Source organism: Zeugodacus cucurbitae, chromosome 2 (assembly GCF_028554725.1).
Source record: "Zeugodacus cucurbitae isolate PBARC_wt_2022May chromosome 2, idZeuCucr1.2, whole genome shotgun sequence".
Classification (NCBI taxonomy): Eukaryota; Metazoa; Arthropoda; class Insecta; order Diptera; family Tephritidae; genus Zeugodacus; species Zeugodacus cucurbitae.
Window position 1 is genome coordinate 12,732,526 of NC_071667.1, and position 23,296 is coordinate 12,755,821.

A 23,296-nucleotide genomic window follows, 5' to 3' on the forward strand; every position below is an offset into this window, starting at 1 on the left:
CTGGAATTATACACAAAGTAACACAAACAAATATACATTAAGTGGAGGAGTGTATACACTCCCACTGTTGTCGGTTAAATGCGTGTGTTTGTATGTCTTACAGGGTATAGTGTGAAATTTATGTACGCATATGTTGGTGCGATAAATGCGGCACGTGCAAACTTTTATGTGAAATTTTCATGAGCGCCAACATTGCCACTGCTTGTCTGCCTTCCACATAACTCATACATGCCACATACATATATACCCGTCATACGTAAATATATATATGCTTTATTTCTTACAGCATGCCAGTAACAGCGGCAGCTGCTCAGGCGGACCTAAATATTTACATTTAAAAAACCAACAACAATGCGGTCGCTTGTTTGCTGTAAGAGCAACAAAAATCAATTGTGAAGAAAAGGAAAAAAGTATACATATACTTTATATAATGTAAAGTGTGAACACATATTAAAAATTAACAACATTGTGCTGACACGTGCCCAGCAATGTCTCTTGTGGAACATAACTAAACCAAAGTAATGAGCGTCAGCAGGCGTGCAGCTGAATGCCAGGTGTGCCACAACACGTAAATAACTGACATGTTGAACACATGTGGCAATCCACAACCGTCCAGCAGTGCACTAACAATGCATTTATATTAAAATTTCAAATATTAAAATACAGCAAACATTATTAATTTATTACAGTGGGGACACAAGAGTTGCAAAATAAATTCGAAAAATATCAAAAAATATTATATTAAATGTATAAATAGCGAGAATAATGCATTAAATAATCACAGAGAGGATTTAAAATCATTACAAAATAATCGTAAATGCTTTTGAGCGTAAAAAAAATTCAATAATCTGTAGTAAAATAAACCAAATTTAATTAAATAAATTAGAAAATAAATCCTAATAAAAGCACAAATATAACTTATGAAAAATTACAAATATAACTTGAAAAATTACATGAAAATACAAAAAAAACACAATTTACTTACTTATAATTGGTGTATAAATAAAAACAAAATAAATAATAACGTAATATAAATTAAACAATAAAAAAAATAAATTAAACAATACAAAACTAATTACAAATTCAGTTTGAAATTTCAATATTGAAGAAGAAAAATTACAAAAAATTTTAAAATCGTGTTAACACGACAAGCAACAACAATATACATATATATCAGCAGCAACAGCATTACGCACAGACATGGAGCGCGCTTTGTCGATTCTATTATGCCTCTGCCTAACAACATGGCAGTTTATTTCAACACATGAGCATGGCGACGGTTTTAAACCAGGTAAGTGATGACTTTAATTACACACAAAAAATTATATATTTTATAAATTAATATACCACAGCTATACATATACAGGGTGGTATATGCAATAGATTTGTAGCGACCTAAGTCATTAAACATAGATATTTTTTGAATATTGAAACTTAAACTTGCACTTCTGAACTTGACGAGATTATGTTTGAGAGTGTTCTGGATTTACCGCGAATTTTCTGTTCTTACGCTTGGGTAATTATTGCCAGGAGATGTCTGAAAAGGGGTATTTTATGTAATCCAGTTGGTGTTGCCAGATGTGGTGTGTTCCCACAGTTTCTTTTGAAAGCGCAAGCGACAGAAAAAAATATGAAGTTTTGACTGTGCTGAGGATGAACTGGAAGCGCTAGTGTGAAGTCACAATGAGAGAAAGAGAGATAATTCACAATTTTCGATTATACTACCTATATATGTATATGATATGATGAGATCGCTTATGTCGCTTACAAGTGTTCTTCCAAGTTTTTTTTCAAGATGCTAGATATTGCTAATCGCAATTTCAATTTAACCACTGGGACTAGATCGGACTGATTATGATTGAGCATCCGTGCTCCTGTCGTAGAGTTTTCCAAAAGGCGACTCAGTGTAGAAAAAAAATGAAAAGCTTAAAGTTTTTCTTTTGCTTCTAAATAGCTACCGATAATTTTCGCTCATGATAAAATGAACTAAAAGTCGACTCAAAACTAATACTATGAACAGAGAGGAGCTTAATATTTTCCCGATATAATTGTATGAATAATGTTATAAAAATCATCTGATTCTTCATATTATCTTCCTCTAAATTGTTATTGGGTCAGAGCTAATTCGAAGTGTCTGTAGAGGTTTTCATTGAAACCTTTATTTATGATTCTTGAGATAATAATTACGAAAGTGTAAGTCTTCTTGACTTAAAATACTGCCACCCTGAGGTAGTTTTTTTTCAGAGAAACTTAGGATTTGAACAACAGTACGTTTAGTTGTAAAATTAAAAATTTCTCTCTACTGTACCAGTAATACACACTTTTTACATAAATTCATAATGGATCTCAGCTCCAACTATACGTAGATGCTATTTGCGCCAACGCTCACACCATGCTTATTTCCATATAATCATAAATTAAGTAAAAATTGTTGCTTTTGACAACAAAATACGCTAAATAATATTGTGAATAAAGTCTCCCCTGTGAACATGACATTAAGCCATTGCGTCTTCACGCTGACAACAAAATCTAATTAACTCGGCTGATTCCCAAAGTGGTTGCAAAGGTTGTCATAACAGTAAACACACAGCAACTGAGTGAAGGTAAAACCGTAATTTTCCATTGTTGACCCTTGTTGCAAAGTGTTTGGAAAATATTGTGAAATTAAAGTGATAGCAGTACAATTTGGGGGGCAGGGAAGCGGTGTTGGGGTTGGTGCAAAAATCTACAACGGTCTCTTAGCCAGTGTTGGAGGAGCTAAACGGTAGTTGTGTGTTGTTGTGATATAGCCCAAAATTTAATTATTTTCTTAAGTCTTTTGATCCACATTTTTAATTAGGTGCGTTTTATTATTTAGTATGGCGATATTTTGAACTTTTTTTGTGCATTTAACATTTTTATACGTCTGTCCGTCCGTCCGTCTGTCCGTCCGTCCGTCTGAGAAAAATTGAGATATTTTGATGAAACTTGCAAGACGTATTTCTTGGCACCATAAGAAGGTTAAGTTCGAAAATGGGCATAATCGGACCACTGCCACGCCCACAAAATGGCGAAAACCGAAAACACTTAAAGTGCCATAACTAAGCTATAAATAATGCTATGAAAGTAAAATTTGGTATGAAGGATCGCGCTATGAAGGGGCATGTGTGGATGTAATTTTTTTGGGGAAGTGGGCGTGGCCCCGCCCCTTACTAAGTTTTTTGTACATATCTCGCAAACTACTAAAGCTATATCAAGGAAACTTTCCAGAGTCGTTTATTTTAGGTACTACCTTATACAGTCCAAAAATGGAGGAAATCGGATTGTAACCACGCCCACCTCCCATACAAAGGTTATGTTGAAAACTACTAAAAGTGGGTTAACTCACTAACGAAAAACGCCAGAAACACGAAAATTCACACAAGAAATGGCATATGGAAGCTGCACTCAGAGTTTTTTACAAAATGGCAAATGGGCGTGGCATCGCCCACTTTTGGGTCAAAAACCATATCTCAGGAACTACTAACTACTCGACCGATTTCAATGAAACTTGGTTTGTAATAGTTTCCTTACATCCCAATGATATGTTGTGAAAATAGGCTAAATCGCTTCACAAACACGCCTACTTTCTATATACCGGAACTTTGAAGACGACCTGAATCGTTTACTTTACAATATATAAAGTAAGCACTAGTGAAGATATCGATGCAGAACTTTGCACAAATTCTACGTTTATATTGTGGCAGCCCCATTCTAAAAATCGCCGAAATCGGACCATAAGTTTTCAAGGCCCCATATATCGAACATTAGGGACTGTCTACAATAGATATACATATATGACGAATATGTGGGTCAAATTGTGTATTATATAATATAAATAAAGTTAAATAAATAAATTGCGAGAGTATAAAATGTTCGGTTACACCCGAACTTAGCCCTTCCTTACTTGTTTCAAGTATATTTGGAAAATGCTGCTAATATGAAGGAGAGGGGGTTTGATTATGTACCGAACACTGTTTAACCTTGGAGTACCTAGTTTTTATGTCAAGTTTCTTAACAGCTATATTTAAGTTTCATCAAAAGATTGAAATTTTTATTGCAAGCAATCTTTTTAACAGGACAAATGGGGATCTAATGAATATTTTAGTTATCAGTTTTTCGAAGACGGCTTTAACGAAATCGTGCTGTGGTGTCCAATAAAATGAGGAAACGCAGAAATTTTTAGTCATACATTTTTGAAGGATCAGAATTTTTTCTGTGGTCAGTGGTACTATTTCGCAATGGAGACCAGATAAAAGATATGTTGAGGGTCGACACTCTGACCAATCATAACTTGTCTGGATTTATATGCCAGCAATCTTTATGCCAGTCATCTTTAATGAAAAAATATTTTAGCCAAGCATCGACTTTATAATTTCAGATCATTTAACGTTCATTTCTGTAAAATTATTCTTGAACGATCGTGAACTTAAGCTTAGCTTCTACATAACAATTATAGATATAAAGCGTAAATAAAGAAATAAAGTTAAGTCCAAATTTAGTATAAAATTGAAAAAGATAAATTTAATTCAATTCAATACGAAACTCGCGTTAGCACTGCCAACAACAATGCTATTTGCTTTTTTAAGTAACACAGTTGAAAACTGACTTTGTCAATAAATAAAATCGCCAAATAGAACACGAAAAAATATGCAAATAAATGCGAATACTGTACACACACATACTTATGTGTGTAGTGCCTCTGTGTGTGTATGTGTGACAAAAATACATAAACCAAAGAAAAATATGGTTCGTTTATTTGGCATGAAAATAAAAAATTTACAACAAAGTCACAACCAAAGTCCGCATGCAGAACATATAGAATATTTATGTACACCAGTACAGCAGTTATTTACCCAAGCATATATGTACAATGCAAAACAAATAAGCAAAGGGAATTCATAGCTCAAGCACGCACACAAAGGCAAATGACAGCGCTGGGCGAACACATACACACACACGTCTGCTCGTTTTATATGGGACGCTGGAGACAATGCGTTGCACAGGTTCCTTACGCACACACACACACACATACAAAATTACGTAAATGGTGATGGGTGTGTTGTTTTGTGGATTTGGCATAAATACATATTTTATACTTGTGCCTGAAAGGGCTGCCTATATGCTAGCATGCTGAGCACAAAGCACATGTCTAGCCAGGAAATTCAATGGTGCTGCAAATTTGGTATTCTGCACAGAATATTGTCTAAGATGATTGCGTCGCAGATAAAGCATGGCTCTCTTTAGCTCGCTTTCATGCTGTCTTTCATTAATATGCCTGCAGTGTTTTAGAAACAATCTTAAGCTTACTTATTTGCCTTTTTTTCAAAGATTCTCCGTGTACTGGTGGTACGTTCTTTGTTGATAGCACAAATATTAAAACTCAAACATATTGAAATCTTTGAATTATTTTTTGAAGAATATTACTTTGGTAATAAAATATTTATTCGTGAAAGTCTTTGTCACTATTATAAGTCTTCTGTAAAAGTAAATGTAGTAATAGGTGATTAGTTGAATTTTTCGGTTAGGAAATCTCTCATGGTTGCCATACAAATTTGTTTAATTCTGTGTTCATATGATAGATTTCCATACGTCCACGGAACTGAAACTTAAAATTTCATGAGTGAAATAATTCCTTTTCTCAAAATTTGTAATTTATTTTTTTTTTATTTTAGAAGTAAGATAAAAATGTATTACGGTGCCTTGAGCGTTAGATATAGTAAATTTTATTTAGATTTATTATCTTACTTATTACATATTCCAAAAATCCATTCATGGTGTGGCACCTCTATTCCGTTTTAATATTCATATCCCAATAGATTTTTTGTAGCAACCATGTAATACCCTTGTATTAACTACAAAAATATATTTTTTGAATTCACATAACTTGATAAAATTAGGGGTTTTAAAAATAGTGTTAGAAGAGTACCATCTGTTATATATTTTAACAATTTTTGTTTGCACTGAGATGGCAACTCAACAGGTGTATATTTTTTTTAAAGTAATCAATATTTTTGTTTAAGTAATCAATTTTTTAAATAACTTTTCTTTTTATAAAATTTATATCAGGTTTTTATCAGACACTTAAGCTTCATTAAATACATGTGACAACCTCTGTTTTGATTAATATGAAAGTTTCTGAAATGATAATAAGACAGAATATAAGTCTATAAGTTAGTAAATATAAGTTGAATTCCTCCAAATATCAATTCCAAATCGAAAAATTTTCATCGCTTCCCTGCAGGGTCATTGTTATAGTTAAAATACTAAATAGCAGCAGTTTGGTGGTATTATTAATATACGACATACTGTTAGTACTTTTATTCCCAAACAGCCACAGCGGTACACATACATACAAACAAGCACGGTGCATATACTACACTGATCCTGCAACATGTACCACCCTTCTCTCAGAATGTATGAGCACTCCAGAGCACTGAAAAATAATGGCCAACCATATACCTTCATATGAATCATCAGAATAAACCAACAGCAGGGCTAGCAGTAGAATAAACAAAAATAACACTATGTTTGTTAAACGTAAGGAGAGATGGAGCACACTAGCGGTACATTCTCATTTATATATATGTATGTACGAGTGTCGTATAATGCACGACCAGCATAAAAAATGACACAATTCACACAGAAAGTTTGCACTAAAAAGCGCTGCGGGTCCAGCAGGAGCCGGAGGGATATGACAAGATGCACCAGTATGCTCTATATAAATATACATATGTGTGTGTGTTTTGCTGTGGTAATACAGACCAAAATATGATGCTCTCGTAAAATAGTGAAAAGTTGTAAATGAAACCAATGGGAAAAATGAAGTGTAATATGAGAAGGGAATGTTATGGAATGGACAGTGTAGAAGATTGGACAATGTAAGGGATGAATACGTGGTAGACTGCTGACTATGCTTATATAGAATGGTTACAACTTATTCAGACCATAATAGTTTCTATTACAGTTAATATTTTGCTTTGAAGCGTTGTAGCATTGTATCTTAAAAGTTCGTTGTAAATATCCGAAGTTTTCTTTATGCTAGGTTTATCCATTTGTGTTATATGGAAAACGTTCTAAGCATAGACGACTTTCTCTGTAATATGTTGGCAGTAATTGTTATAAATTTCTCGAATTGCTTTAAGCTGAGGTAATTAATATCTCAACTAAATCATTATGGATGGTGTTCAAACACACCCAATTTAATTTAAAGAATTCGAACTTGACAATTTGTTAAACCTGATATTTAAACCTTATTTTCGTGTGGCACGTTTTGGTACTAAATTTACTGTAGCAACATTTAAGTTTTCGGTAATTTATAGCGATTTTTATATCGATTTATTGTTAATGAAATAATAACTGGACAATGAATTAATTGCCCAGGGGTATACAAAATAGAGACAAATTCAGGTAATGAATTAATTGCTTTAGTATCTACATATATGCTAAATTAAGAACAATTAGGGATTGAATTGCTGAAATTCTCTTAATTGTCCAGTTAAGAATATGACCTATAAATCAGACCTGTTCTATTTCTTTCGAGTATTTCGATTTCTATCGCAATTTCTGCACTAGATTCATTTAAGACTATTTGCACTACATCCGTACTCTTTGGAAATATTTTATAAATGAAGATAATAAAAATATACATATTTTTTCTAAGCTCAATAATTTAGTATTTCTTGCTAATATCTAGACATGTGAAAATATTTACTCCAAAAATAAATAATTTTATTGTTGCACTAAAATTAGTAAAACGGCTGGCAATAGAAGACAAATTTCAAGGTAATTTCTTTCTATAAATCGAACTTCTCAACCAGGACATAATACAAAAAATAAAATTTTACTATCGACTCAGAATTTTAAAAGACTCCCTATATTCGTATGGAGGCGAACAAAAAATATGATATTACACTTATGATTGCATAAATCATGTGACAAAGGAATGGGATACAGACGTCAAGAGCCAAATAATAGCAAACTGCAACTAGTAAAATTACAGAATAAATGTTTTAACATATTAAACTTTATGCGTAGTAAATAAATAAAATTGTGTAAAAATCTATTTTTTACAGCTCTTTGAAAAATATAATTTTTTAATAAAAATTCTATAACTCGAAGTCTCACTAACTCAAATTTTTTTTGTGGATTATGGTAATTCGAGTTAGAGAAGTTCCACTGTATATACATGTTTGTATAAGACTCTCCACAACCCTAAATTATCTGCACGCCCATTAATATACACGTGCACTCTGAGATATATGTTTTACAGCCTGGAAAAAAACTGAATTTTCAGCCCTTTTATTGCGTGACAAAATACGCTAATTGCAAAATAATATTCAATAATTATATGTTATACTTTCGTTTGAAGTTTTCAGGCATATATTATTCGTTATTTGCTAAAATAAGTATTATAACAAGGCTTTGATTGAGAGCGCATAATGCGAGGGTGCATCGAAAAGTTTTCGAGCCTTAAGAATTGTCTTGAAAAAGCTTTTATATTCTTTCAACATACTTCAAACTCATCTGATGTCTTTTGTTTTGGTTTTATTTTTCTCATATTAACTAAATGAGCGATAAATTGTAAACTTGGTTATTCTTTCATTAACAGTATAATCTGTATATTTGTAAGCTGTTAAAAATACATTTGTGTTGAACATTTTTCTATATTATTGAGTCAGAAACAATTGGGTCCACCTTCATAGTTAGTTTGAAATTAATCAGCTGCGTTTTCCCACACTCACCGGCTGCCATAATGTCATGCAAGAGTGGTTTGGAAACTTTATTTCTGCAGCAACAATCACAAAACACCCACCCAAACGTGATTTTACCTTTTTTTGTTTTTGAAAAGTAAATACAGCGAAAAAGTCAAATAAGAAATTGAAAAGTTGATGAATTTGATGAACAAAAACGTATAACCGAAGAAGGAAAAGAAAAGTTGGAAGGAAAAAACTTAATTGAAGAAAGAAATAGAAAAGTAACGGTAACAACTGAAAGTAAAAACTCTATAAACTTTAGTTTGTTTTGATTTTGAATATTCGAGTTGTGAAATATATACGAAGTGTATAAATATCCTATCTGTTTAATATCAGTTAATATTCATATTAATTTATGCATTTTAGCAAACATCAAGACACAAACTGTAGAGATTGAATGTATTCCTATATCAAACAATTTTATTACGTACTAATTTCTTTAACAAGCACCGTAGAAAGTTATTAAGGATCAGTGGTCTCCGAACATTGATCTGAAGTTTAAAAAAATTTAAACTTTTTATCTATGATCCTTAACAAAAATTATTTATTAAAAATATTATATTCGAATTATTAGCTTCATATCTTGATTCTTCTTTAAAATATTGAAATTTTTGGTGCAATTGTTGTGTGGTAGGAAGAAAGAAAAAAATTATAAATTCAAACATATATTCTGCTTAAACTCTTTCATATAAATATCTGTGAGTTGAGGTAAGGAAATAAAAAAGTAGTAATAAATGTGGCATGTGGGCGTTTCATACCGAGCGAAAATAGCCGGAAAACTTTTTCTGGCGTTGTAATCAAGCAAGTTTGGCAAAGAGTGAAGAAGAAAAGAAAAAAAACGAATTGGGCACAAGTGAAAATAGTTCATGAAGAAGTGAAACCAAGCAACTGATATCAAAAAGAAAGCCAGCCGCTGTTGAAAAGTTAAAGCTTTGTAAACAAAAAAGAAGAAGAAGCATTTCTGAATTAGATATAAATTCTAATATTAGTTACTAAAATTAAAGATCCACAGAAATAGCATTGAATAGCATTTTATGAGCGAAAATGCCACACTGTCTAGTTAGATAAAACTAAAGTTTGCAAAAAATCAGTTAGTTACTAGTTTGACACGTTAATTATGAATGTTATAGTCTACTTTTAGGGGTTTCAGCTCTGTTTTCTGGTTTTGAACACATTTTTGTGAAAATTTAGAATTCCTTGGCGAAATTTAGAAGCTATTTAATAAGTCCATGTTGAAGCCATCCATTTTTCTGTATTCACTAAATTAAGCCGAAACAACCGTATTGCTTAACGAACACCCAGAAGCCAGTCAAATCTATGAGAGATTTCAGAAGGCATGGAAAAAATTAATATACCAGCGCAACTGAAAAAAGGTTAGCACAGCAACCAGTTTCATTTGAATTAAAACTTGTTTAGTCTGAGCCTTCCGGGGAAATGTGCTAAAATGCCAAATACAGTAACAACAGCAACAGAAACAGCAACCGCCGTGACGCTGTCATATATGCCAAACTGCTGGCAATTCGGTGCCACACAAACAACAGCCATATGTGGCATGTAGACGTTTGTTTTTGTGGCATATGATTTGCTGGTGGCGAGAGCGTGGAGTTGAACGACATCTACATGTGCTGAATGTCAATCAGGCAATGTGTGGCTTTGGATGAGGTGTGCTGGCTGCCTGCAGCAGACGAGTCGGGAATTGACCCTCACCACCGGTGTTTATGCTTGAATGTATTAGTGTTACATTTTGGTTGAGATATATGAGGTAAGGATGTTGGAAAGCGACATGCACACCCAACCACGCGTCTATTATATAATATTTTTTTTTTTAGCAAAATTGGAAGAGCATGTAAATTTAGCAACATATGAGAGTGGCTGTTATGCGAAATTTATGTGTAGATAACTGTCCCAGTGCAGTTAGCGGTTGTTGGAGGGTTTAAATATACACATTTTTGTATTTATATTTAGTTGAGTAATATATACCTGAACCCCACAATGGTTCTTAATGTAAATGGCAATTTTAAAATGAACCGAAAATGTTCTAAAATTATACTCTGTGACTATGTTATGGATGACATATGCGTAGCAAGATATTTGCACTTGACAGCTGCTCAGTTACTTTGGATAAACTGTAATATTTTTGGCTATATTGACTCACTTACTTTTTTGTATATTTTTATAATATTTTAATGACTTTTGTATGTTTAAATGGTTTTTAATGTATATCGATATCATTTTTCTGAATATATGATTCCACTTAAGTAATTTAATTGACATACTACTTCCAATATGCAATCACAAAAGCGTTTTGAACAAAAACTTTCCCAGTATTAGCAGCAAAAGCTTGGAAAACGTCCATTCTTCGTTAACAAAACACATCAATCATTTCCCACAACGAAAAACAACTTGCATTTCGAACAGTTTCTTTGTAGCAGATTGTAGCTTGCGTTTTAAAATAACATTCACACATTTGCATATCTTTGCATAAATTGCAACTATTTTCGACTTTTATTGCCATGTAATTTGTGCAACATGCCAACTTGCAACAGACGAATACTTCATTTCTCATTTGACTCAATGAACTCAATACAGTTAAACGTGCATATATATGTATATACATACCTTAAATGAATGCATGCTCGTTTCCGTATTTTGATATTTTAAATGTCATTTATAGTCTGGCATGCAAATTAAGTTAGGAAAATGTGAAAATGTATCTATGTATGTACTCAATGCAAATGCTTTGTATGTGTGTGTGTGTGCTCTATTTAAAATTTCAGTACACAAAAAGTAATCGAGCATATTAGCAAACTGACTCGTATACGTCTGTTTGTGGGCATGATGTGGTTTGACATGGAAATGGAAAAGTGATAGACATATGTTTGTATGTATATTCAAGTAGTTATGAAATACATATGTATCTATATTCGTGTATCAAAACTATGGACTTTTACAGTTATATGTATAGTCATATGTACATATGTGTTGGCATGCAGTTTTGTTTACAAATCGTTATAAATAACATACATCATGGCATCAGTTATATACTTAAAGACTAAATTGGTGTAAATTCTGATGAACATGATCACATTATATAGCATATCCGGCTCAAGTAAGAGAAGTGTATTAGTAGTTAACATTTGAGGAAAAATTTGCAAAAATAATTTAATGAAATTCCGATTTAGTTTACAGTATTAAATGACAATTATCTCCAAGACGCCTTTGGAGGAGATATTTTTATAAAAAAGCGACTAAAAAATGTATAAAAAAACTGTAAAATATTTTAAATTTAAAACTTAAATATATTTTATAATTTTAAATATTTTAAATATATAGATATGAATCTTTAATAACAACCAAAGTTTTCCCTATTGACTGCACACCAAATGCACATAAATCATTCAAGCGTTATACTTAAAAAATCATTAGCAACTGGCAACATTTCTGTATACCAATCATACTTAATGTACATATACACACATCGCAATGCCATGGAATTACTAATTTCACCTTCAACTGGTGCGGTCAAGGCTTATATTGTAGACAAACAATAAAACTCACGCATTAAAGCAAATAAGTCGGGATTAGCACTAATGAAATCTAAGAATAAAGGAGAAAACAAAGCATAAAGCCACATGCTTGTGAGAACAACAAATAGGAAATAAATAAAAAAAATATGTAGAGGGTGTCTACAAACTGTGGGTGGTAAGCTTTCAAAACCCAGCGTCTGTTTTATTGGTGTGTATATTATCAATGTGAGTAGTTTAAGCTATTATGAGCAAACTACCTTCTCACTTTTAGTATATAAGTCTGTAATTGCATTAAAAATAATATATTTTATATATTATATTTTTTATATTTTCTTAAATTTCAAAAAAGTTTTATTCCGAACAATAATGCGATAATTTTATAAATCTATATCGATATTTTCAGCAGTATATTGTATTTGTCTACAAACTGAGCACAATAATCCCTCAGCAATAAATAATATATATGTACCGTTAAATATATATACCTAGAATATGACTATAAAATTACACCAATAACAAACTATCTAGTGTATCACTACAACAAAAACCAAATATGAGTGTGTGTTGACAGATATTTGAGCGCGTGTGTTTAAATCCCGGCTAAACAAAAACTCATTACTGAAAGCTGATACACACGAGCTGATAATATTTGCTACATTTTATGTATACATATGTGTGCGTATGTGCGAGAGTATGTGCAAAGATAATCTTACTCTTGTAGTTTTGTTGAGTATCCGAGCTTGTGCACACTCATTCATTCACATACTGCGTATTTAATAAATATCTGCCAATACATATATGTATATGTATGTATGGATTTGTTTGTATGTGTGTGTATGAAAATACAAATCTCGTACAGGTGCTTAAGCGTCGTTAATCCTACTTATTTGTATCGCAAAAATAAGCAAACTCACACTAACACTTGTGTGCACACGTGCATTCCGAGCAGAGCAAAACAAAATGTGCAAACTTAAATATATTATAAAATTTTGCTAGTGACTGGAATTGCACCGGTTAAAGAGTAGTTTGCAGCGAGGTGGATAAATCTTTGAGAAATTTAAGAATTTAGTTTTGCAATTGCTTCATCGGTTATAACTATAATAGAATCTTCAAAGCTGCAGTAACTTGTGATCAAATTTTTAGTACTCCATTCTCGAACTATCGTTTACGAGTTTATTTACTTTAATATCACTTTTAAAACCAACTTTCACTTCTCATATATTTTGTATGGTATTTTAGAAAGTTCAATAGCATAACGAAAATCATTAAATGTAGTATAAGTGTGTTGGGGTAAATCCTGAACCGATTTCACACATTCTCGTCACCAAGTTACATTATATCCACGAATATACGCTCATTTTCTTCTAATCTGCTAAGGTAACCCATATACTATTTATCGATATATATCGTATAAAACTCACCGTATGTTTGAAAAACCTAATATTAGGTATATGGTATATATGGCCCGATTTTCACAATTTTTGACACAGTGGCGCAATATTTAAAACAAAAAGTTGCTTCGAGTTTCTGTAAAGTAGCTGAGGGATTTACTGATTATTTTGGTAACAAATTAGCCACAGACACTGAGATCTTCATATGCGATCTAGGGCCCTTGAAAAGTTATGGTCCGTTTTCGACAATTTTTAAATGAGCGATGTAAACCCCCCAACGCAGTATTCGAAAAAAGTTTTATTTCGATATCTTCATTGTTAGGATTTATATATTACAATGTGAATGAATTAGATTGAATTTAAAGTGGAGTTATATGGGAAGTAGGCATGGTTGTAAACCGAATATATAATAACTATAACAAATTTGGTTGAAATTGGTCGAGTAGTTTCTCAGATATGGTTTTTGATGCCTTAAATGTGGAAAATATATGTAATATATATGTATATATAAAATTTATAATTCCCCAGTCCTTCTTATTCTGAAAATTATGTTTATAATAAAAATAATATATGCACATCTATAAATATATGATACATATATTCTAACCGCAACCTTCTAATGTTCGCTGTATTATCGCTATAAATAACTTTGCCTTCCATATTTGTACACCACATCTTTTTCTATATTCCTTTACAAAATACACCCTACAATCTTTATTTTTAGCAAAAATCACTTTAAACACACACCGTGAGCTAACTAAAAAAAAACACCCCTCAATAGAGGGCTTTTAAATACAACGCATGTGTTGGTTACTCTTGAGTTGATTGAAAATCTTTGTGAACATGAACATGAATGTGACATGAATGCGAGGAGATAGAAATAAAAAGAAAATTTAATGAATGGCATACTACCGGAAGGTGGAATAAAGGTGCGAACAACTCAAACTGAACAGCACTCAGCGCTTCAATAAATGCAGACACAAAAACCCACATATACATATATTCACATACCGAAAATAGCGCAATTGTTATGTGTGCGTGTGTATGTCAGCCTTCACCCTCACCCAAAGAACCTTTTCTTGAGGCTTAGAAATTACCTGCAGCACAATCTCAGCGAGAATCCCCAGTCATGAATGAACAAACCAAATTGACTTCAGTGTCTTTGCTGCGACTTCTCGGTTGCACGCAACGCAGGTTGTGGCAGCGCAAGTAAGCGCTGTGTACGCAGTTGCCAACATGCGTGACGGTGACTACGTTCGAGTGCACATTGCTGAATCCGCAGTGTACCATAAAAACGAAATCAAAGTACGACTCTTTAAGCTGAGTTATTTAAGACATGGCGCTTCTGTTTCTTTACGATGATCCTTGTACAATGTTATGAGTTAGAGGGTTCCTTCCTTCAACACCTGCTCACACAATGTACTTAGATATTTTATGAAGTCATATATATATATTTAATATGTCTTTCATGCGCGGAAGAGAAGTCAGCACTGTGTCCTAAAGAAATCCTAAATTGTAATTTCCATGAAAATATTTTGGTTTCTCTTTAAATAGCTACAATTTATTCAATATTAAACTAATATTATCTACATTCTCATATCCATATCTGTATCAATACTAATAAAGCCTTCAAATATATGTTACTGATTTTAAATAATTTTAGCGGAAAATGCAGCAAGAGAATACTGCGAAGGAAGCTCATATGAAAAAGTGTAGCATACAATTAGGCTGTTATGATAAATAAATAGCAAGAAAATGAACTATATGCTATTAAATATAATTTAGAATTGATGCGAAATAATGAAATACAAAATTATATTAGTTATTATAACGTAAGCTACCTAAAAAATATATTTTCCACTCCTAAAATTTGATAAGAAAAATATATTTCCATTATTTTTATATATCTAGTCGGTGGTATTGTACATTTAACAAATTCACAAAATTTTAATTAGTCTTAAATTACTTGAATTTTGAAGAGAACATCATCATGTTACAGTCCCTGTATGCGCATCTCCAATGGAAAATGTCTTGGCTACAGTGGCACGCGATTAAAAATCAATGGGTTTTCTTAATACTATGCTATAAACTAATACGGCTATGTAAACTGACGTGGCGCAACACCAAAAGCTCCGTCAGGATCGGGAAGGACCTCTCTGAGCCGTTCGATACCAAACGAGGTTTCAGACAGGGTGACTCACTGTTGTGCGACTTCTTCAATCTATTGCTGGAAAAAATAATACGAGCTGCAGAGCTAAATAGAGAAGGTACAATCTTCTATAAGAGTGTACTGCTGCTGGCGTATGCCGATGATATTGATATCACCGGAAGCAACAACCGCGCCGTTTGTTCTGCGTTTTCCAGACTAGATAAAGGAGCGAAGCGTATGGGTCTGGTGGTGAATGAGGACAAGACCAAATATCTCCTGTCATCAAATAAACACTCAGCGCACTCGCGTCTTGACTCACACGTCACGGTTGACAGTCATAACTTTGAAGTCGTAGATAATTTCGTATACCTGGGAACCAGCATCAACAACACAAACAATGTCAGCCCCGAAATCCAACGCTGAATCACTTTTGCCAACAGGTGCTACTTTGGACTGAGTAGGCAATTGAAAAGTAAAGACCTCTCTCGACGAACCAAAATCAAACTCTACAAATTGCTCATTATTCACATCCTGATGTATGGCGCTGAAGCGTGGACGATCACAACATCCGATGAGAAAGTGACCTGGCTTCACTTGGTGTTTCCAGTTGGCGCCAAAAAGTAAAAAGGAGAAACGAGAGGCGCGCTCTGGTGGATTCGGCTATAATCTCTTAAAGAGGTTCCGACGCCAAATATATATATATATATATATACATATATATATGCTATATTGAATGTATTTAGAAATCTTGTGAATCCAGTAATAGATAAAAGACAGGGGGTTATCCTTAAAAAAAAATTATTGTTGATGATCTGAAATGTATGCTACATTTTTTGAATCATTACACAAGGTTTATGCTTCAGAGTCTTCAAAAAATATTTTTTCAAGTCAGTTTTGCACGCAATTTCGATTACTACTACGCATTTATTACTACTACGATTTCTAACTCAGTTAGCGTATGCACTATTTCCTACTAGCTCTTCAGTGTCACCAAGCACTATACTGTCCGCATTCCACAAAGGGTTAATGCGGTAAAATCACAATGGAAATTTTGTTTACCACAGCAGTTGGCTAGCAGTCTACCAGATGCAAATCGAGAATTGTTCGGTTAAGCAAAGTTGCCATATCAGTGCAGAGACATAAAGACACACGTGTGATAAGTGTAGGTGTGGTACACCCTCAGGAGCATTGGTTGCGGTTGAACTGTTCTATTTGCTGGTGTCACAAGAACACGTGCACATCAGACGAATGTAATTCTGTGTAGATATCTAAGTGTGTATATATGTAGATTTTTTAATACCAACAAGCTCACATATATATATACATCTATATTCCCATAGTTACTATATGGATTACAAGCACACATATAAGCGGTTCAATGCTTACATATATCTGTATGTGAGCTATTTGGTAACGCTACAAAAGCATTCCGACGTCTCGGCATGTTTTTGTGCTTTCGTCTACATGCCATAGGAATGGGCCACTTTACGAATTTACGAATTGTGTTGTTTTATTTGCATGTACTACTCTTTTACCATTTTACCATTTAAGGGAATTTCGGCTGAACTATTTATCTGTTCAACTGCCACCGGCATATTGGTGTCTATGGGTTTGTGATAATCACTGCAATAAGAATTGATGTTTGCTGTTGCAGATAACGGCATCTATGAGTTCAAAGCAGATAGGTGTAATATGTGCAACATGGATGAGTAACGAAAATGTCACCTTTTCCATAATGAATTCCGATTTTCCAACAATTCGAGTAAAACTAATGTGAATGATACAGTTTAACTAGGGCCTTTTTTCGAGTTATTGTCGATATTGTATGTCAAATAATAGAATATGTAAGAAATTCTACTATGAAAACTCCTCTCAATTCTTTATATTTTTATTCTAGTGCATCTCCAGATAGCTAAAATAATCTGAAAACAAATTCAGAAACTACGTTATATGAGAGTCTCGAACAAATGCTTGTAATAAGCTCTATATTAAGCAAGGTAGCTCTATATAATGAAAAAGTGTAGCATACAAGTAGGCGGAGAGTTCTATTCTAAACTCATGTTGATAGTTTTAGGTGTTAAGTATAATAAAAAGGAAGGAACACTACCATAATATATTCTTCAAAAGACTATCGTCTGGGTATAATTCAGAATGGATGAGAATTATAATCTGAATCTGATAAATTATCAAAGTTATTACAGTAGCATACGCGCAAGCAAAGATATTTAAAAAAACTGTCTTTTTATTCTAATTTTTCAAATTTTTTATATGTTTTTTTAAATACAAAAACTGATTTTTAATTTATTAATATTAAACGATTTAACGATTAATTAATTAACGATAATGTATTAATATTAACGATTTAAATACTTCAAGCGCACGAGATTCAATAAATTTCAATACAAACAATTTCAAGTATTTTACAAAAATGAAATATAAGCAATTTCGTAGCCTATCAAAACGCTCAAAATCACTGTCATACGAATTGTATCCACTTAAAATGTAATAAAATATAAAATACGTGGAATTAAAAATTAAATATACAAACGCATAAAGCTGACAACGCTCAGCTTGGTAAAAAGAACCAAAAAAAAAAAAATATAAAAAAAAACTAAAGTGTGTCCAACGCGAAATTGATTTTAAATTGATGAACGATTTATAAGGCTGCGCCCCTTCCCATCCATTCTGTTTTGTTGAAAGCAACGAATTTCACTGAAGCAGCAAAATCGCAAATGTTGTTAAAATGGCAGGCGTTTAAAATATCTCCATTGACCGCCTCCAGCAAAATGTAGCAGCAGCAGTAACTTAGCAGCAGGGAAAGCACAGCTGCGTCTTGCACATAATAATCATCATAATAAAGCGTTATTCAGAAAAATCACTGAAATCTAATAAAAAAGAATTTATGAAATCAATAGATTATTACTTTTTAGGGCGTTTCACTTCATATTTGGCTGCCAGTGTATAATTTAAAAATTACTCGTGTGGAAAATTCAATGAGTGGCGACGAAAACGCAGAAAATAGTAAAAAAAACGGTTGGATGGTTGGCAACGAGAAGATTATGGGGCTGTCAACCTGTCCACGAGTTTTTGGGACAATGTGGCTGGCAAGGTTTTGTTTAAATGGTATATGTATAGTGACAACTTAATAATCGCTGATGAAGTAATTGAAACAAAATTCTAGTTTTATATATTTAATAATTTTAAAAATATTTGAAACTGTTGGCAAAAAAGCTAGCATATGATATTTTGAGTTCAGAACACATCACATCATATCACTTCGATTACAACACATCTCTTATTTTTATATCATATTACAATATGACACATCATATCATGTACATATTATTTAACATTTTCGCACCGCACACAACATTTTTCATCGATTATATCTCTACTTATGGTTCACACGATCACATCGTATTATCTTTATTTTACATTGAATCATATCATATGATGCCCACTCATGTTATACAACGCCTTTACATATGTTAACACCTCTTTCTCAATCTATCATGTCATATCATCACATGTCACATCATATTAATTTTTTTATATATCGTATGATATATTGAGTTCATTCCCTCAAATCACATCACATCATATCATATCGATTACATCACGTCTCTCATTGTATATCATATTACAAGTGACTCATCATATATCAGTGATTTGTCATCTCAATATGTCCATTTAATACACTGTCAAATTGTTCGCGGTCACATCACGTTGCTTCTCACTCAATAACGTGTTAATATTAAAACTAGAATCACATCATTTGTAATATCTTCTTTTCCTGATGGCATCACCTCTCCATCTATCATATATATTATATCCCATCACACAATCATTATAGCATGAAATCATATCACAGAAGCTAGCCTAAACTAATGTTTCTAATATGCATCCGAGTATATCACATACATACAATGCATTTAATACGCATACTGTGATATATATAATAAAATACTGTGAGAGTCTATGCATATGCTTGCATATTTTATTTTAGTTTTAGAAATATTAATGATATATACGAAATATGTCTGAGACGCTTACTCATAAAAAATACTTGTGTATTCTTTACCCATACACTACTCTCTTATATACCCACGCATATGTTTACATGCTTATATACTTTCTTAATCCACATTTGTGTGCAGCAATGTCTGCTCACACTTCTCTTTGTTACTCTAACTGTAGTCTAGCAAACAAAAGTAAAAAAAAAAAACAAAAAAAACAAAAAAAAAAAAACATATAGTGAAAGATAAAGAACGTAAGAACGAAGCAGAAAAATCTTTGCCAACAACTTAATGGCACAGCAACTTCAATGGATGAAAAAAAAGAAGAGATTACAAATAAATGCAGAAAATGAAAAATACTGATGGTTATGTCATCTCTGTAATACTCAACAACTTGCAACGAGGTAAACAAAGTGGAAACACGAATGATTCAGGTGACAGTGCTGTTGAGTGATGGTTGAGCATAATTGAAATGTCACAGCTATTTGGCCGAATAGTTTCTAAAACTTCAGTAAATGAAGTTTAAGACTTTTTATACAAAAAAAAAATGTTGGCCGTCGCTAGCTACTACTTTTGACCATCTTTCTGGCATTTTCAGTTGAGAATAAGTTTGGGATGCAAACAGATCTCAACAAATATTTTGTTGGGTTAATGTTGACACAAATGTCCAAGATCGATATAAAACGATTTAATCGACCAGTGCTTGACCCTAGATGCATCTATTGGAAAACGGCGGAATCAACATATATGTACATATATATAAACTAACTTTAATACGTACTTATACATATATAAATAAAGTAGAAACTAAATGACTGCAGTATAGTCGGTATAGCATATGTAGTATTACATTTTCCTCTAGTCAAAGGTAGTTCTGAACAATTTTTGCTGTCTGAGTACACAACCTAAATTTTTTACAAGATCTAAGTGATTCTTATAGCAAATTGGCTTGTGTAGAGAATTTTATTGAAGCCTGGGTGGCAAAGGAAGACAAGTACCATTTCGTTTGTCATATGATATATATAAATATATGTGGGATCGGTACACTCGACCGTACAGTCAACCAGGTCCAGTACAAAGTAATAATTACTAAATAATACACCCTTGACCAAAATATGATAGACAACCCACTACTGCCGAACTGACAAGGACAGTCGAAATTGAGAGTCCACCAAGTTAAGTTATATTTTCTGCAAGTTAAATTTCATAAAACTAATTATTAACCAAACTAATATTTTATATAAGTGAACTTACGCCGTTATAAACAAATAAGAGTTTTATTAAATAAAGAACCCACATTAATATATATATAAATCCATTGCTAAAACACACACAAAAAAATGTGTTATAAACAAGTAAAAATTCATTTGTGTACATTGGTCAAATTGTTCGTAAAAAATGAAAACATAAATATTACGATGAATTGCGCCAAGACACCTGCAATAACCGCAAAACTTTAAATTGTTGCGATGTAAAGAATAAATGTATTGTATATTTGTATGTATGCCATACACACACACACTTCGAACACATGAGCCAAGAAATAGCTGTGACACATCGAAAGGACAACATGGCAACCTTAATAAATGAAAACACACAAATACATACGTATCTCTGTAGCTATACAAATAAGCAATATGAAAGTATAATCGATTTGCAACAACAACAATAACAACACACACACACAAAAATTGTAAAAGTAGCGGCAGCGGCAGTAAAGCTTTGCTTTGAAATCGAATTGCTACACGGGATAAAGTTAAATATATGTATGTATAAGTAAATGTAGGATATATAAAAATAAATTTCAGCGTCTTGCAGGTGTAGTATGTGCTTGTGTTGTAAAACCAATTTTTCTTCGCAGCTTTATCGTACATTGTGCTCATTTTTCAATTTTTCTTTTCGTTTGAAATGCCGTGTTTTGCTGTTATTGTTGTAGTATGTTCGCTGCTCTTGGTGCTAATATCGTTCTTCTACTGTACTGGCTGTATGTCTGCTTTTGTTGTTGTTGCGTTGTATATATATGTTCGCAATTCTTAATATTGTCGACTGCGGTTACTGTCACCTTTTTACATTCATTTATGTTCATTGTTGCTGTTGTTTCAGTTATATTCACACCGTCGTATATGTGGTGTTAGAATCCTCCAAGCAATTTACTTCTAAATTGATGAAATAAATTTTCCAACACACTTAGTTTTCTGAATTAAATTTCATTCCGTTTTCACGTCAGCTTTTGGGCAATAGCCAGCGGAAATTCTAACAAATAAATACATATGTATATGTGTATATATAGTATATATAAATATATATTTATTTCTATACACGTATATTTATATACATTTCTAGACACTTTTAAAGCAATATAAACAGCAGACAACTATAAAATAAATTTTCGTTCGAATATATAAGTAAAGATACTCTTACGAGTATATATATTTTCGTGTATATATGCGTGAATATTTATTTTTTGTCATTACAGACAAGACATTTATTTTAAAGCTTAAACGAAGAACAAAACAAAAGACAAATCTAATGAAGTAGTATATGCAAAGTTGAAAGCCCCACTCAATTTCCATTAACCAAACAGTCATGTAGTAAATAGCTTGGCAGGGCAATGTACTGTCACATTCTGTCAATGTTGACAACTACATTTGCTCACATTTGACACCTTGTTACATTTCCGGTGCTTTTTGGCAGTAATGTATGGGCTGCTTGGCACCAACACACACAGATATTGGTTTAAACAAATGTATAAGATATAACATTTATTTGGTAATAATGTGAACATTTCATAAATTATTTGTTTAAATATATTTTTAGAGGCATGGAAATTTGTATTAATAAACGATATAGAGCATATCCAGACGGCATACAATAAATGCACAGGAAAAAAAATTCCACAATTTTCTTGAATAGTGAAAATCGCCGAATCCGAAGTCCATTTAAGCCCATCACAACAGGGTTTTGACATAGCCACAGAAAACCAAGATGGCGGAAAGCGTTTTCAAAACATCATCGGATTCGTTTGAAACTTGTTATTCGGGGGTTTTCAGGTTCGTTGATTGCGAATCCGTTATCGATTTTTCAAAATTCAAATCGGCGGATGCAATATGGCGGGTTTTTAAAATGTGTCCACCATATTGGTTCGCTTTTTTGAATTTTTGAAAAGTAACGTCAAATTCGTAAACAGCGACCACGAGAACCCCGAGCGATTCCAATGAATTTTACAAAATAGTTTCTGCCATATTGGAGCCGCCATTTTGAATTCTTCAAAACCGACATCGCATTCGTATTCAGCGACCTCGAAAACCCCGTAGTAACAAGCGATTCCAATGATGTATTAAAAATGCTGATCGCTTTAGTGGTTTCCTGTGGTTATGGCAAAACACCTGATCTGATCTGATGTTTAATGGACTTCGAATTCGCATTCAGCGACCCCTAA

At 32.7% G+C, this 23,296-nt stretch overlaps 1 protein-coding gene across 1 annotated transcript in view; it reads left to right on the forward strand.

The window, feature by feature from the left end:
- Positions 1 to 1,005: 1,005 nt before the first annotated feature.
- Positions 1,006 to 23,296, forward strand: part of LOC105219085 (uncharacterized) — a 128,103-nt gene continuing 105,812 nt past the window's right edge. Inside the window, exon 1 of the mRNA XM_054232932.1 lies at positions 1,006 to 1,291. Coding sequence (XP_054088907.1) covers positions 1,201 to 1,291 — 91 coding nt within the window. The 5' untranslated portion in view covers positions 1,006 to 1,200. The remainder of the gene's footprint in view (positions 1,292 to 23,296) is intronic.